Below are 16,923 nucleotides of genomic sequence, written 5' to 3'. Positions count from 1 at the left end.
CTTATCACACATAGATGGAGGAAGAAAATGTGGTGTGGGGAGGTCGGCTCTATTCTGAATGACGACAATAGTTAATTTTAGTAACACCTCTGATGCTCTAGGGTGGAAGCTCTGAGCAGCAATAAAATCAGTAAAGGTCATTGAGTGCATTGTCAATGTTTCACAGATACCTTTCAAAACGGAGAAAATAACCAGGCCATGAGTTCTAAATGGGTTACATAAATGGAAAATGTAGGAAACACTCAGCTGCCAAAGTAACATATCTGCAAAGAAAAGCACAGATAACATCTGCTGAGTGTTACAGGCATTTTCTGAATTTGCATCAGACTTCCAACAACTGCAGTTGTTTGATTTTCATTTACTTTTCTAAATGGGTTTATGGTTGTTTGAAATTTTGGTTATCACTTGAGAAATACTGGAATGAAAGAGGTCAGATTTTACTTGAAGAACATGAGGCAGAATCTTAAAATTAAACAGGACTGTGAGGCACTTAAAATGCTTTTTGCTTTAATCTAATACCCTGCTCATTATGAAACACTAAATGCAGTATCGTAAGAAGTTGGCTTTGTGAACGTTTCTTAACACAAATTGAGAGATCTGAAATCAGCCAATACAAAATCAGAAATAATATGCTGTCACTTTAAGAAAGCGACTTCCTGCAGGTTCTGGTTGATGAGCTCTGAATCACAGCTGTGGGGGACCAAAATTTTATTGTCACTGTTGAATGTGGTTACCGGATATCGAAATGTCATCAGAAACAACATGGGCACAAAGTGTGCTTCAGAGCACAGAGATAAGTTGTTGATGCTTCAACAAATGAAGAAATCCTATACTTAAGAAGGAACTCACCCGCTGAGTTTCTCCTGTATTTTTTGTCTAAATCCTATAGTTTGGCTATTTTATCAATTCATGTATATGGATCACTGGTTAGAGATGCAGAGTGGTATTTAGAAAAACATTATTGTATCTGGGTTTTAAAAACAAGATGAAAAAGCAACTTTTAAAGTTTCAGATTTTTTTTAGCTGGTTTCAGCAATGCTGCATTGGATATCTTTTGCCTAGGTCAGAAATTCATTTCTACCATTTAGAAATACCATTTCTAAATGGTAGATTAATGGATGGCCATGGATGAGAATGAGAATGCGTGCCCTGCAATCCCTGTCCTCGGCCTCCTGGAAAATGTAGGAAACACTCAGCTGCCAAAGTAACATACTGAATCCCATTCAGTATTGGAGCCCTGTTTCCCAAACCATTTACAGTGCCCTCCATAATGTTTGGGACAGACCCATCATTTATTTATTTGTCTCTGTAGTTCCCAATTTGAGATGTGTAATAGAAAAAAATCACGTGGTTAAAGTGCACATTTTCAAAGCTCTGCTTTAACACAATCATTCCGCAGCAGCTGGTGGAGAAGTTGAAGCTATTGGGGGTTGATGCTGGCACATGTAACTGGGTCCTGAACTTTCTGTCGCATCGGCAGCAGGCAGTCAGGGTGGGCAGCAGGACATCAAAAACCATAGCCGTGAGCACTGGCTTGCCCCAAGGCTGTGTCCTAAGCCCCCTGCTGTTTAGTCTGCTTACACACGACTATACTGCTAGACTCAACAACAACTTCATCAACAAGTTCGCTGATGACACAACAGTGGTGGGTCTCATCAGTGACAATGATGAGTCGGCGTACAGGATGGAGGTGGAGCTGCTCACAGGATGGTGCAAATCCTACAACCTCATTCTCAACGTGGGAAAAACTAAGGAGATGGTGGTTGACTTCAGGAGGGCGGGAAAACAACACCATACACCTCTGCACATCGACGGAGCTGATGTGGAAAGGGTCAGCAGCGTGAAGTTCCTAGGACTCCATCTGTCAGATGACCTGACGTCCACGACCAACATCACAGCACTGGTCAAGAGAGCCCAGCAGCGACTACACCCTCTCCGAAGACTACGTAAAGCAGGTCTCCCCGCTACACACCTACAAACTTTTTATAGGGGGACAATCAAGAGCACATTAACCTACGGCATCACTTCCTGGTTCGGGAGCTGCAAGGCGTACGAACGGCACCAACTAGACAGGATTGTGAAGACCTCCAACAGGATTATTGGTGCTCCACTCCCTTTCCTGCTGGACATATACAGGAAGAGATGTATCAGCAGAGCCATCTCCATCATCAAAAACCCCTACCACCCATCGCATCACATATTCTCCATCCTGCCATCTGGGAAGAGGTACAGGAGCATTAGCTGCAAAACCAGCAGGATGCTCCTCAGCTTCTTCCCACAGGCTATAAGACTGATAAACGGACTTTGCCCCCTGCCAAAGTATCGCGCACCAACCACCAACCTGGACACACTGCAGCAGCTGTCGATCGGAACGCCTGTTGATGTTTAGTAGAGAGTAGAGTGTTTAATTTGTTCATGATATATGTATTTTTATTTCTATTTATTTTTTACTGCACACTGAATGGACACTAGTTGAGCAACCTTTTTTTTTTGTTTCCTCTGGGTATGTGAGTACTCAGGAAAATGACAATAAAGATATACTATACTATATACTATACTATTATACATTTTGGTTTCACCATGCAGAGATTACAGCAATAATTTTATACATAGTCCCCCCATTTCAGGGCACCATAATGTTTGGGGCACATCAATGTCATGTAAATGAAAGTAGTCATGTTTAGTATTTTGTTGCTTATCCTTTGCATGCAATGACTGCTTGAAGTCTGCGATTCATGGACATCACCAGTTGCTGGGTGTCTTCTCTGGTGATGCTCTGCCAGGTCTGTATTGCAGCCATCTTTAGCTTATGCTTGTTTTGGGGGCTAGTGCCCTTTAGTTTTCTCTTCAGCATACAAAAGGCATGCTTAATTGGGTTCAGAATGAGTGATTGACTTGGCCATTCAAGAATCGACCATTTTTTAGTTTGTTTCAGCAGTATGTTTGGGATCATTGTCTTGCTGTAGAATGAACCGCCGGCCAATGAGTTTTGAGGCATTTGTTTGAACTTGAGCAGACAGCATGTGTCCATACACTTCAGAATTCATTATGCTACTACCATCAGCAGTTGTATCATCAATGAAGATAAGTGAGTCAGTACCTTCGGCAGCCATACATGCCCAGGCCATAACACACCCACCACCGTGTTTCACAGATGAGGTGGTATGCTTTGGATCTTGGGCAGTTCCTTCTCTCCTTCATACTTTGCTTTTGCCATCACTCTGATATGTTAATCTTTGTCTCATCTGTCCACAAGACCTTTTTCCAGAACTGTGGTTGCTCTTTTATGTACTTCTTGGCAAATTGTAACCTGGCCATTCTATTTATGCGGCTAACCAGTGGTTTGCATCTTGCAGTGTAGCCTCTGTATTTCTGTTCATGAAGTCTTCTGCGGACAGTGGTCATTGACAAATCCATACCTGACGCCTGAAGTGTGTTTCTGATCTGGTGGACAAGTGTTTGGGGGTTTTCCTTGATTATCGAGAGAATTCCTCTGTCATCAGCTGTGGAGGTCTTCCTTCACCATTTGCGATTAGTAAGCTCACCAGTGCTCTCTTTCTTCGTAATGATGTTCCAAACAGTTGATTTTAGTAAGCCTAAGGCTTGGCTGATGTCTCTAACAGTTTTATTCTTGTTTCAGTCTCATAATGACTTCTTTGACTTTCATTGGCACAACTTTGGTCCCCATGTTGATAAACTGCAATAAAAGTTTCCAAAGGGTATGGAAAGAGGAGGTGCTGAGAGCTCCCTTATACCTGCATTAAGGAGGTAATTAAACACACCTGAGCAATTACAAACGCCTGTGAAGCCATGTGTTCCAAACATTATGGTGCCGTGAAATGGGGGGGGGGGGGGGGGGGGGGGACTATGTATAAACTCAGCTGTAATTTCTACATGGTGAAACCAAAATGTATAACAATGCCCTTTAATAAAATCTGACAATGTGCACTTTAACCACATGTGATTTTTTTTCTGTAAAAAATCTCAAATTGTGGAGTACAGAGGCAAATAAATCAATGAGTGGTCTTTGTCCCAAAAATTATGGAGGGCACTGTAGTTCTGTTTACATAGTATGTCGGACCAGGTTGTGCGGCATCATCAGTGGTGTGATCAATAGAAAGTGCCTTGATAATGCTTCACGGTTTATTGACTAACAGGCCCTGTGGTGCCACAAGTCCACATTGACCATCAACCTCCCATTCACACAAATTGTATGTTATCCCTCTTTCTCGTTCATTCCCTACCCACTCTGGGCAATTTACAGAAGCCAACTAACCTACAAACCTGCATCTCTTTGGGATGTGGGAGGAAACTGGAACATGTGGGGGAAACTTGTGTTGTCACAGGAAGAACATGCAAGAGCACTCTGGCCTCAGGCATTGTGAGGCAGCATATCTACAGTGACACCACTGTGCTGCTGTCCCCCCCCCCCCCAGCCAACCAACCAACTCCGTGGTGTCATTTTGCTTTTATTTTATTTCATATGTAATCTATCAGTTTAAATATTTAATTTATATTCCATTTTCATGTTGACAACAACCTATTTTGTTCGTTGATATTTGAACATGTCAAAGTTTTGCTGGAAACTGTTGTCATCGTTTAGTTATGATATGAACTTAAGAAATGGGAGCAGGCTGTGGCTGGATGTACCCTTGACCCTGTTCTGCCCTCACAGCTGATGTCCCTGGTCTTGGCTTTGCTTCCCTACCTGTTTCCCCGAACCTTCCATTTCCCGTAGTCCAGGACTCTGCCCACTCAACCTAGAACATTATCAGTACACAAGATGCTGTGGGCATCGCAGCTAATATTTCATAATAGAAACAGTTTTCATATCCATCAAACCAACAACATCTATCAGATGGGACTTAACATGACCATGAGGGATTTGTGAAATGATTTAATTTATTCTGGTCCTCAATGTTCCTGATTTCCTATTAATATTTCTAAGCAATGCTGTTTTTCTGCTGCAGTCTCAGATCCAGTTGTAGGCATGTTCTGTGTAGATAGATGAGTAATCAGGGAAGTTGGGATGCCATTGGAGAAATAGAAATGATTAAACAAAATCTTCATAATTTTACGTAGTCATCTGATCCACAGACAAATAAATTGAGTGGTGAATTGGCCCTTTCACTGTGGTTAGCACTTTCACGGTGACGAGACACAAATGTGCTTGCATCAGCAGAAAAAACTGTTACGTGATGTTCAAAAATGTAACATGAGGAAATTAAGTTGTGCAAACAAAGAGACATAATTTTGAATAAACTAATGTCTCTAAGCACTGAATGTCCAGTTCCAAGTATTGACTTGCATTGGTGAGGTAGAGGATGGGGCATAACGTATGTGCGTGCAGGCATAATTCAGTCTTACTGTTGGTCATATACTCTGTCCCTAATTTTTATCCAATAAGTTTAATACCAGAATTTATAATATTAATTAATAAAATCAATATTTAGGACGAATTAAAGTAGATGAGACCGTAGATTTTTCTCAGCAGTACAAACGCAAGAACTGATGTGTACAAAAGTTAGTTGTTACAACAATGCGACGATTAATGTTGACAGTGAGAAAGCATAATTGCTGAGTGGTAAGTTTACACAGCTAATTTCCGTTACTTACTGTATGGATTTTTCTTTTGTAACCCTTTGGAACAATCTGCAGCAGTCTCCACCTCATTTCCAAATGGTTGGAAATGCGTTTTTGTCAGTATACCATTGCATAGGTACCTACAGAATTGAGAACAATTGTTGAGTTCATTTACTCGGGGGTGTATATTAAATCTTATGTAAATCTTGCACTCAGTTCTTTTCATGCATTTTCATAACCACTGTGGCAGTAGTAATTGAATTTTTTTACAATAATTTGCTTAATACATAATCTGGTAACAAGGAATGGCATATGGGATCAGGGCAAGTAATTATTTCACCCATCAGGTTGACAGATTAGATGTGGGTGTAGAGTGAAATAGGCATTGGAATGGGTAAACACTGTGACAAAGTACAGTCTAGTTGCACAGAGGTCCAGAGGAATAAATATTCATATTTTGACATATTAGATTTTAATAATCTCCAACTATCCCTGGAACTTGAAGGAATGCAACTACTCATGCAATAATGTTCAGTGCTAGAGAGGTTGACCAGCAACTGTAAAAACATAATGATTTATGTAATTGTTGATTTATTTAAAATGGAGAAAATGTGTGTCTACCACACAAATCCAACATCATCAAATTATTCAGCATTTCAGTAGTGATATCTGCCAAATCATTCTGATATTAAAAATATAGCCGTTTAATTTCTATGTCACACTACAATTACACCTTTCCACCAGTGGTGACCTCAAGTGCCATTGCTACCCAGAGTGCATAACTGAAGCTGAGAAATGTCCATCAAAATTGTAAAGACAGTATTTTATAACAGTTTTTTTTTAAAGCGTGGGCAGAGAGGTTTTGTGTACAGAAAATTTGCAACGGTTTAAGAGTATGTCAGTTGCTGTGGACAGTCTCTCAAATATATTATCACATTGACTTTTTGGCTAGCACTTGGTGGAAAATGAGACCTGTGATCCTAGAATTGAGTGCTTCACTATTAATATACTTCCTCATTCAATGTCATTTCGGCTTCAACGATCTAGTTGACAATTGGTTGTCACATCTAGTGTAACTAGCACTGTGGAGTATACATTCACATTGTTTGCAGAGTACATTTGCAGTGCATGCTTCTCATCAGTGCTTGCAAATTATTACATTTTAGAGAACAACTATCCTGATAGCTCAATGATTTAACAATTTGCAAATTTCAATGTGGATAATTGCCAGATAGCAAGTTGTTAATCTTATGGTGAGGTTGGACCAAAAGGAAGCAAAAGTTGACATCAGACCAGCTGTTTGCATTGGCTGAGACTCTGAAGCTGAGGATGACCATTGCGATAGGGCAAAGCACAATCCAATCAGGCATGATGATCTAAATTCTGACAACAAAAATTTTGAATCATGGAGTTCTAAAAAGAGAATGGATGTTGAAAGTCGGTCATGTATAAGCACCAAAAATATAAAATCATTGTTCTCCGTTAAAACACTGGATAGCAATGAATGATAAAAGCCCTTCGGAAAGTATCAAAATAATCAATTTATTCTGCTCTGTGAACTTTGCAGTGATATCATTTGTTTCATATACTTGCTACAGGAAGCTTGCTGATAAAAATCAACAACCACTTCCTTATAAGCACCGAAATAAAGTCGCAGAAAGCGGAAATGTCGCTTTTTTTTCAGAAACGCTTTATTTCGCTGATATAAACTATATTTGACCAATGAGCTGAGGCATTGAAAACGGCAGAAAATTAAAATTAGGCAGAGCAGCAGCAGCTTCAACTGTTTGACGTGACATCAGAAAAAAATGTTGAATAAAAACTTTTACACTGATCAGTATAAAGGTAAGAGACCTTGACGTTTTGTTGGAACCTTGTGTATGTTAGAAACATTGATGTCTGTTAAGGAGACCTATGTTTGCATGGCGGCAGAATCGTATTTGTATTGGCTGATTTTGTGGTTGGAACATCAACTCGAGTTTCATGTGGACACTTTAACTAGAGTTTTTGCAGAAGTACAAATACATTTAGCAGCAGTTCTTTGTGAAGAACTGTCTCCTTTCTTCATCAAAGCTGATTAATAACTGCACAATGATTTTCATCTCTGGCACTTGCTTTGTAAATGTAATGTTGATATGATGCAGTTCTCTTCCTGGTCTGAATTTATGACAGGCCTGAAATTGACCAGATCATTACAGAAAAAAATACCGAAGCTTTAACATTTCTTAAATTATCACTTTTGGAACACAGAACCTTTTGCAATCTTATTTGTGGATTATTTGACTAAAGCAAATCAGAATAAAATGTCAATCATTCTCCAACCATTATCATAGCACATGCTGTGACATTGACAGTCTTGGCTAAAAGTGGAGCTCTCGAGGTCTTGTACTTCATCATCTCTGCATACCAATAACTGTGTTTATATTATAATATTTTAGGATATCATTTAGATACCTGTAGCACCAGCTCAATAAAAAGAATTGACACCTCCATTATTATACTTCCGATTCATTGATTTTAAAATGAGAAGTTTAACTGCATGAACATTTGCAAATTTTCATTTGAAATCATTAAAAAGGTGCAACATTTATAAATGCATCAATGTTTGCTCAACATTATGGTTGCTGTCATAGTATCTCATGAGGTACTGAGTACTTTGCATCTATATTCAGCAAGTGGAAGGACTTGGAGATTAGTATACTAATATCAGTTTGAGATCAGGGTTGTGTTGGGTCTCTTGAAATGCATTAAGATGGACAAATCCTCAAGCCCTGATGGGAACTATTCCAGGTTATTGAGGGAGGGAAGAGAGGTAGAAAGGGCCTTGACGAAGATCTTTGTATCTTCTCCAGCCACAGGTGAGACCTCGCAGGACTAGACAGCAGCCAATGTTGTTCCTTTCTTGGGGAAGTAGAGATAATCCAGGAAATTTTAGACTGATGAGTCTCACATTAGTGGTAGGGAACTTATTGGAGGGAATTCTGCAAGGTAGGATTACTCACATTCAGAAGAGAATGGGATAATTATTGCCTTTGCATAATTAGCCCTTTAGCATGCCTTTGGCCATGGCACGTCATGTCTTTCTAACTCAAATAATATTTTTGAGAGATGACAAGGTGATTGATAAGGGTCGGGTTGTGGATATTGTCTACAAGGATTTGGTAAGGGATTTGAGAAAGTCCCTCATGGCAGGCTGATCCAGAATATTGAGATGTGTGGGATCCACAATGACTTGGTAGTTTGGATTCAGAATTGTACTACTCAAAAAGGACAGGGAATAATGGTGGAAGGGTGTTATTCTGGCTGGAGATCTGTGACCAGTGGAGTTCCGCAAAGATCTGTGCTGGAACCTGTTATTTGTGATCTGTGTAATATATATGACCGACAAAAATGTAGATGTGTTGGTTAGTGTCAGGGGCGATGGGGAGAAGGCAGGAGAATGGTATTAGGAGGGAGAGATAAATCAGCCATGATTCAATGACTGAGTAGACTTGATGGGCTGAATGACCTAATTCTGCTCCTATCACTTGTGATCTTAGTAAGTGTCCAGGTGACGGCAAAATTGGTGGAGTTCCAGACAGTATGGAAGCTTTCAAACGATACAGTGGGATTTATATCACTTACAAAGACAAGTAAAGAAATGGCAGATGGAGTTTAATTACAACGTGTGAGGCGTTCCACTTTGGAAGATAAAATATAAAGGGAAAGTATACAGTTAATGGCAAACCCATAACAGCAATGAAGTATGGGGATTTAAGTCCACAGCTCCCTGCAAGTAGCAACACAAATAGATAGTAGTAAAGAAGAAAGAAGACATATGGGTTGCTTGCCTTCATCGGTTGAGGCATTGAGTATCAGTCAGGAAGTCTTATTGTAGCTTTCTTAAACTTTGGTGAGGCTTCATTTGGAGTATTGTGAGATGTTTTGGCTGCCTCATTGCAGGAAGGATGTTGTTGACCACAATGTTGCCTGGATTAAAGGGGTGTTGGAGATTGGACAAACTGGGACTGTTTACTCTGGCACCTCACAATTTAAGGGAAGACCTGATAGAAGTAAATAAAATGATGAGAGGCATAGATAGGATAACGGAAACTTTTTCCCAGCGTGGAAATATCAAAGACTCAAGGGCATAACTTTGTCAGAACAGCAAGGTTTAAAGGAGGGTTGCGGGAGAGGTTTGTTACACAGAGAGTGGTGGGTACCTGGTAGGCACTGCAATGGGTGTTGGTGGAAGCAGGTACAATTGTGACATTTAAGAGGTTATGAGATTAATATCATACTTTTATAATAATATATTAAATAGAGAATCACCCTCAACAGAAGCATTAAGGGAAGATTGGGAACATGAGCTAATGATAAAGATCTCGAAGGATAGATGGGAAAAGTATTTGATGAAATAACTGTTCTATTAATGCAAGACATAATTTAATTCAATTCAAATTATTACATAGACTATATTATTCAAAAACGAGGTTGAATAAATTTTATCCAAACGTCTCTCCCAGATGCGATAAATGTTTGTTTCAAAACGCTAATATAACACATTCATTTGTAGGATGTACAAAGTTGAATACATTTTGGAGTGATATATTTGATATATTTACAAAGCTTTTCAAGTCAAGAATAGAACCCAAAACGGAATGGATTATATTTGGAATAATAGGAGAAGATACCAATTTAAATAAAGATCAAAATGTTTTTTTTAATTATGGGTTAATAATTGGAAAGAAATTGATACTTAAATTTTGGAAAAATACAACCATACCAACTGTTAAAATGTGGATTAGGAATATGATGGACATAGCACGCCTTGAAGAAATGAGACTCCGACTAATAGATAAATATGACCAATTCTTAAGGAGTTGGTCTCCTTTCATCGACTTTTTGGAATCATGTGATGCAGCGGTACCATAAAGATTGCTGATTTCAGTTCATGACGCGGATAGATCTACATCTCCGAATACAGATTTGAAAAATTCTCTTTTAAGGGGCCTTCTCTTCTATTTCTACTTTCCACTTTCTTTCTTCCTTTTTTATTTTTTATATACATACTTCACGTTTTTCTACTCTCTACCATCTATTTTTCCACTTTTTCTATTTTTTTAATAAAGATAAGATATCTTTTCTATATCTTTCTATTGTTTTATTTTTCTTGTCTTGCTTACTTCCTTCTCATAACATAAAACTAGAGGTTGTACATAGAAGGGATTACGGTATTACATAGTTGACACCTAAAATTAGGTTCCACTGTACTGTTTTGTGCTGTATTAACTTCTAATAAAATAAACAAAAAAAAAAAAAAAAGAGGTTATGAGATGAATATGCAAGGAATGGAGGGATATGAATCGTGCAGGCAGAGGAGATTAACTTCGCATTGTTCAATGGTGTTTTTATTGTCACATGTGCAAAGTGCGAACACAGTGAAATTCATTTTCTTACAAACAATCCAGTAGAGTATTGCCATACCCCTGATCTTCGATTAGCAAGTGTACAGAAATAGTCTACTCGGCCCTCATGGAAGAGGCACCATGTTTTGTCATCATTTTCAATGTCCACACTCCAGTTCTTATGATCGGTGCCTGTTTCAGGCAAGTCCCAGGCTGTTGTTGGCCTCCAACCATCTCCTTCCATGAACGCCTCCTCTTCCGTCTCCTCTTCTGTCTCCTCTTCCATCCACCTTAGTTCCCCGGGGGTGCCTCCCACAGCCAACCACGAGGGTGCAGTAGGCCAGACCCCAGTTTCTTCTCCTCTCCTACCGACCTCGCTCCTTGCCCATCATTGCCGTCAATGGCCCCCTCATGGTCTCTGGTCTTGGGGGGGACGAGCAGGGGCCAGTTCAGCAGGCTCCCCCTTCCAGGCTCCCCCTCCCCCTTCCTGGGATGGCTCCCCCTGAAGCCGAGATCCATTGGTCCGGCTCTTGAGGTCGGCCACGCAAGGACTGCATCCTCCTGGGAGCCTTCAGTCGCCCTGTTTGTTGACTGTATGGTCTGACCCTGTGCTGTACTATTTATTGTATGTTCTATTGTTCAAGTATCAAATTTCCTAAAATAAGATGGCTGTCTTGAAACATAGGCCAATATAAACCTGTGATTTAATCGTCTTTGTCTGACCACAGTTTAACCAATCCTTTGTGCATGTGCAACTAGCTGTCAGTTGAAGCAACACGTGTGTCCTGTCCTGTAGTACGTGACCACATTTAAACTCAATTTAAATTAATTGGACAGCAGGAGTAGCCCAACAAGATGATGCTTCAGTTGATAAGCAGAAAAATAAAGGTATTGAATTGGTTAGTACTCAGTGGAGTGACAGATGACGATGGTGGATTTTTCGCTCCATGTTTGTGTGCACATATGTTTTTCAGAGCACAATACAGTGTACTCCCTAAAGGGGAGATCACTGGAATTTTGCTGCATCAACCTGCTGTAGAGGCTTGTTTTGTCATTTACTGTGAGCTAAATTTGACCCTGCAGGATTTTGGTGGATACTTGAAGCATGAGGTCATCATGGTTGCCGGTGGCTCCATATACAATTCTTTATCTCTTATCCTTGTGGATTTGATTTGTGCAGAATATGCTAATATAGGAAGATAAAGCAGTGGAACACAGGAACAAGTCATTCACCCCATGATGCCTATGCCGAGAGTGATGACAATAATATATGCTTGAACGATACAATAGAACCTTATTTATCCCAGGCTGGAAATTGATCACCTGTCTACCTGCATCTAATCAGAAAGCTCACAGAAATCCTCTGGCTACAATATCTGCACTTCTTCCAGCTTCAGCGAATAAATGTTATGTTAATTTTCAAGTGTAGATGATTTCAGGCTTGATTTCTAGATTTTGTTGAGCCAGGTGAGAAATAAGGTGAGTGCAACTTTTGGGACAATGTTAATGGTCAAAACATGCATGTTTTTATTAAAGAAATAGTCAACAAATTGCTTCTGGTGTTACCCATTGACTTCTGAGGGCGACTTCACATGCATGATTCTGAATTGCAACAAGTTCAACTTCTATATATCTCCTCGGATTGAATAGACAGCCAACACCCAAAGAAAAACTTGCTGATGCATTATAAACATCCAGCTCAGTGCTCTGTTGCTAAAAAATAATTGTTGAATCTTGGGAAAGGAGAAATCTAAATTGGAGCACCAAGCACATTTTGACACTTAATTGGCCTCACTCCAGGTACTGATGTTCCAATCCAATGTACAGGTTAAATGATATATGTTGCAATAAAATCCTGTTATGTCAATTTTGAAAATAATTTGGCTTTGTTATATGGTTTGAAGGCAGAATCCCATAAAAGCGATCTTGCCTTGCACAATTATAGTCATTTCAAATCCTTTGAAGGCAAAGACAGCAATTTTTGACCTTTCACTAATGCTACAGTACATTTTGAACTAACTAAGTTCACCTTTGTCATGCTGGTGACGTAAATGCTTCCATCAGTCCTGATAGCAGAAAATTGCTCAGTTGTCTTTTTCCTGGTCTCTGTCCACTAGATCCTGATTCTCAAGAATCTGTGGCTAGATTTGCATGTGTCTCATGGTTAAAGCAGTTGAGGATGAATATGTATTTGTCCAGTCACAAGATGACTGGTAACTAAACTGAGGAACTGGAATGTTTTATTCACATGAAATGTGGTGACGCGTGGAATGTTGCCTTGGGGAGAGGAGGAAGAAATGAAGAAAACTGAAGTTTAAATTGAACGATTAAATATTATGTAAAAATTATTATTGGCTCCGCCGATTTAATTTTCATTACAAAGCTGAAATTATTTGTGTGAACAGCTTTTGTGCCCAAGAAAAACATCTCTTTATCTCTTAAACTGAAATGTTGAGCACGGTAGGTAGCACACGTTTGCTTGTGCTGAAAGTGGATGACCAGCATAACTAAAGATCAACCTGATAAAAACACAAATTTTGCAGAAAAATTGCACGGTGGATCCTTTTTTCCAGAGATGGGGAAATACAGATTTGATGTTACAAACAGATAAGCTGTGATCTTATTGAATAGCAGGAGAGGTTCAAGGGGCTGAGTGACCAACCCCAGCTCCTAATTTGTACATGAGTACATATCTTTGCTTCAGTATTTCCATGGCATTCAATGAGCGCCAAGTTTCAATGTATATTAAGTAACTTGAACTTTGAAATTTGCTGCTGCACACTTGCTACAGTTGCCATTTTCACCTGTGGTTTTTGTTTTGTGTCTCGTGCTTTGGGTCAATGTTTTTATTGAATCCACAACGGAAACTTTGTTCTGGTAAAGGCCGAGAAAGATGTGTTAATATTTCTTATCTTGAGTTTGAGTTTAGTTTATTGTCAGGTACAGTGAAAAGCTTTTGTTGCATGTTAACCAGTCGGCAGACAGACTATACGTGATTACAATTGAGCCAACCATAGTGTACAGATACATGATAAAGGGAATAACGTTTAGTGCAAGGTAAAGTCCGATCAAAGATAGTTCTCCAATGAGGTAGATAGTCGCTCAGGACTGCTCTCTAGTTATTGGTAGGATGGTTCAGTCGCCTGAGCATTGATGATTTGAGTTCTAGCGTGTGGAGCATGTCGGGTACTGTTTCTTCAGCTGTAAGCCTGGTGACAAAGTGGTTCGAAGGGGTTAAGAAGACAGAGTGCCATGTTGTAATGCGCTGGGATTATCAGCAATTTCTTGCCACAACTTTAGTGGGAGACTGACAAGATGTGCAGATATCGTGCAGAAAATTTGCAGGCTCGACTAAACAGCTGCATTAGTTACTGCTCATGGGATGAAGTAACCCTTGCAATTTCAGAGCCTTTTCGTGACCCACAGGATCAAACTCTTCGACACGTGTTCCTTATTCTTATTCTTATCCTCTGGTTGAGAACTTAAGCCCATGCTGTAGCAGCAACAAAGCCAAAGACTTTACTACCATGTAACATCTAATTTTTGGATGGGTGGTTGTTAGTTATGCCCACTGTACAAATGTATTTCCTGAAATTTCCTCCTCCTTTTTCCTCCGGTGACGATTACTAGCTTTGTCTTGAGCCTTGATCCCACTAAATGATTGGCCATCAGCGCTTTTCATGGGGAACCTCCATAATATGAAAGTCAGTAATTTCAACTTGGGTCGCCCTGTTTAAAAAGAGACACAAAATGCTGGAGTAACTCAATGTTTAAGAAGGAACTGCAGATGCTGGAAAAATCGAAGGTAGATAAAAATGCAGGAGAAAATCAGCGGGTGAGGCAGCATCTATGAAGCGAAGGAAAAGGTGACATTTCGGGTCGAGACCCTTCTTCAGAACCTTCTTCAGGAATAACTCAATGGGTCAGGCAGCATCCCTGCAGAATAGGTGGGTGAGATTTTGGACTGGGGGCCTTCTTAAGACTTATTTTAGGGTGGGGTGGGGGGGAAGAAAGCTGGAAGAGTAGAGGGGGAGGCCAATGCGTGGCAGGTAATAGGTCAAAGGTGAGGGGAGGGAGGTTTTAATAGGCAGATGGCTGGACAAAGACTAGAGATGAAAAACAAAATACGTATGACATAAGGAGCTGAAGAAGGGTCTTGACGCAAAACGTTACCCATTCCTTCTCTCCAGAGATGCTGCCTGTCCCGCTGAGTTTCTCTTGCATTTTGTGTCTACCTTCGATTCAAATCAGCATCTGCAGTTCTTTCCTACACATTAGGATTGAAGAGTTGCGAATTGTTAAACCAGTGAAAGGAATGTAGTTGGGGGGTGGGGGAGAGGGCTGGGTGTTGGGAGTTTTCGAAATTTGAATGTGTTATTTGGAAATCTTTTTTGGTAACAGGGTAAAAACACAAAAATTTCGAAGGAATGAAACAACTGAACAGCCTTGACCTTTTACTCCAGTTTATCACCTGACCTTCGGCAAAGACTGATCTATTTTTCTCGTCACATTAACCTACAGGGTTTTGCTCAGTTTAATATAATCTCAAAAAAGTTGTAGATTTACAGTAATTCCTGTCACTACTTGTATGCTACATTATTTTTTTTGAGTGATTATATTGTACGATTGATTGCAGGCCAGAGCAGACTTTTTACAGTGGTTTCTTGCTCAACATTTGTGAGGCTTTTAAGAAAAACGTGTACAGCTGCATTTTCAGTTGGTAACAACAAATCTTGCTATTTTATTTTTCTATATTATTTGTGGTGTGAAAGGATGATATACTTGGTGTGTTAGCGGTTGGGAAGATACACTTGGTGGTTGACGGCAATGGAGAGAGCCAGCCATAAAAACAATGGCATATTGCATCAAAGGTGAACATCGGAATGATATATGAGAATTGGCAGACTGGAAGATCAAACTTCTGAAAGCAGTATGGTGATAGGCATCTTGCACATATTAGAAAGCGTATAATTAATATCAAGTGTGATTTGAAAGCATCAATCTAACTTTAGTCTTTATCCGCAGATCAGATCGCTAAATTACCTTAGTTTTTTTTTAATTCAAAAAGTAAATTTGGTTTTGTCATAGCTATTTTGTTGCTCTCTTCCTTGAGTTCAATTGTCAGAATGCCAGTGCTATTTATAGAGAAGAATTGAGCTGGAAATTGTCAACTATTTTCTGTGCTTTCTTTCTGATTCCTCATTACTTTCCGCTGATTGTTCTGTCATATTGGCTTTGCATGCACACGATGACAATGTACACCTGAATAGTTAAAATTAGAATGTGATTATTCTATAATTATTGCATTTCTTGGTGGAAAATAAAACTAACATTGTATATCCAGGAATACTGATTTGTTAAAAAATATTACCCCTGTATGTTAACACAGTGGATTGTTTTCAATGTTTAAATTTTCCATTCTTCTTTCCAAGTCTCATCCAGGTTATCTCAACCAGCCTCGCCTCAGTCAAGTTGTCCCTCCCCCTCCATTGCACAGAGTAAGGTTATGTCTCCATCCCAGAAGCACAGCAAGAAAGCTCTCAAACAGGTTAGCCTTTTATCCATTCCAAATTGATTCTTGTGTATTATTAGTAAATTCATAGATATGCCCGACTTGGGGCCAGCAATTTATTAATTATTAACTTAAGATGAACAAATAAACCAAATATTCAAAATTCAACAAATTGTGTTACGGGGAAGATTTTATGTCCAGATTGGTTTTTATACTTGGGCAACTTTATACTTTCAAATGATTCTGACCAAGATAAGTTGTTTCACAATTTTTCAGATTTACTATATCATATTCAGTAGTCTAATAAGGTAACGTGTAATATGGATATATACAATTTTTAGAATAAGCTTAAATGTTTATTTCTCTACATATCTCCAGTTCTGTTGTTTTTTCCCCCGGTTCAAATTCATTCAAGGCCCATGCTATTCATTAACTTGAAAG

At 39.4% G+C, this 16,923-nt stretch overlaps 1 protein-coding gene across 1 annotated transcript in view; it reads left to right on the top strand.

Moving 5' to 3' along the window:
* LOC129697170 (putative Polycomb group protein ASXL2) overlaps window positions 1-16,923 on the top strand; it is a 176,782-nt gene that overhangs the window by 115,269 nt on the left and 44,590 nt on the right. The window contains 1 exon segment of the mRNA XM_055635475.1: window positions 16,403-16,518. Coding sequence (XP_055491450.1) covers window positions 16,403-16,518 — 116 coding nt within the window.

This window comes from Leucoraja erinacea, chromosome 5 (genome assembly GCF_028641065.1).
Source record: "Leucoraja erinacea ecotype New England chromosome 5, Leri_hhj_1, whole genome shotgun sequence".
In the NCBI taxonomy this organism is placed as follows: domain Eukaryota; kingdom Metazoa; phylum Chordata; class Chondrichthyes; order Rajiformes; family Rajidae; genus Leucoraja; species Leucoraja erinaceus.
The sequence above is the reverse complement of the archived record's forward strand: the minus strand, read 5'-3'. Positions and strand labels throughout refer to the sequence as shown.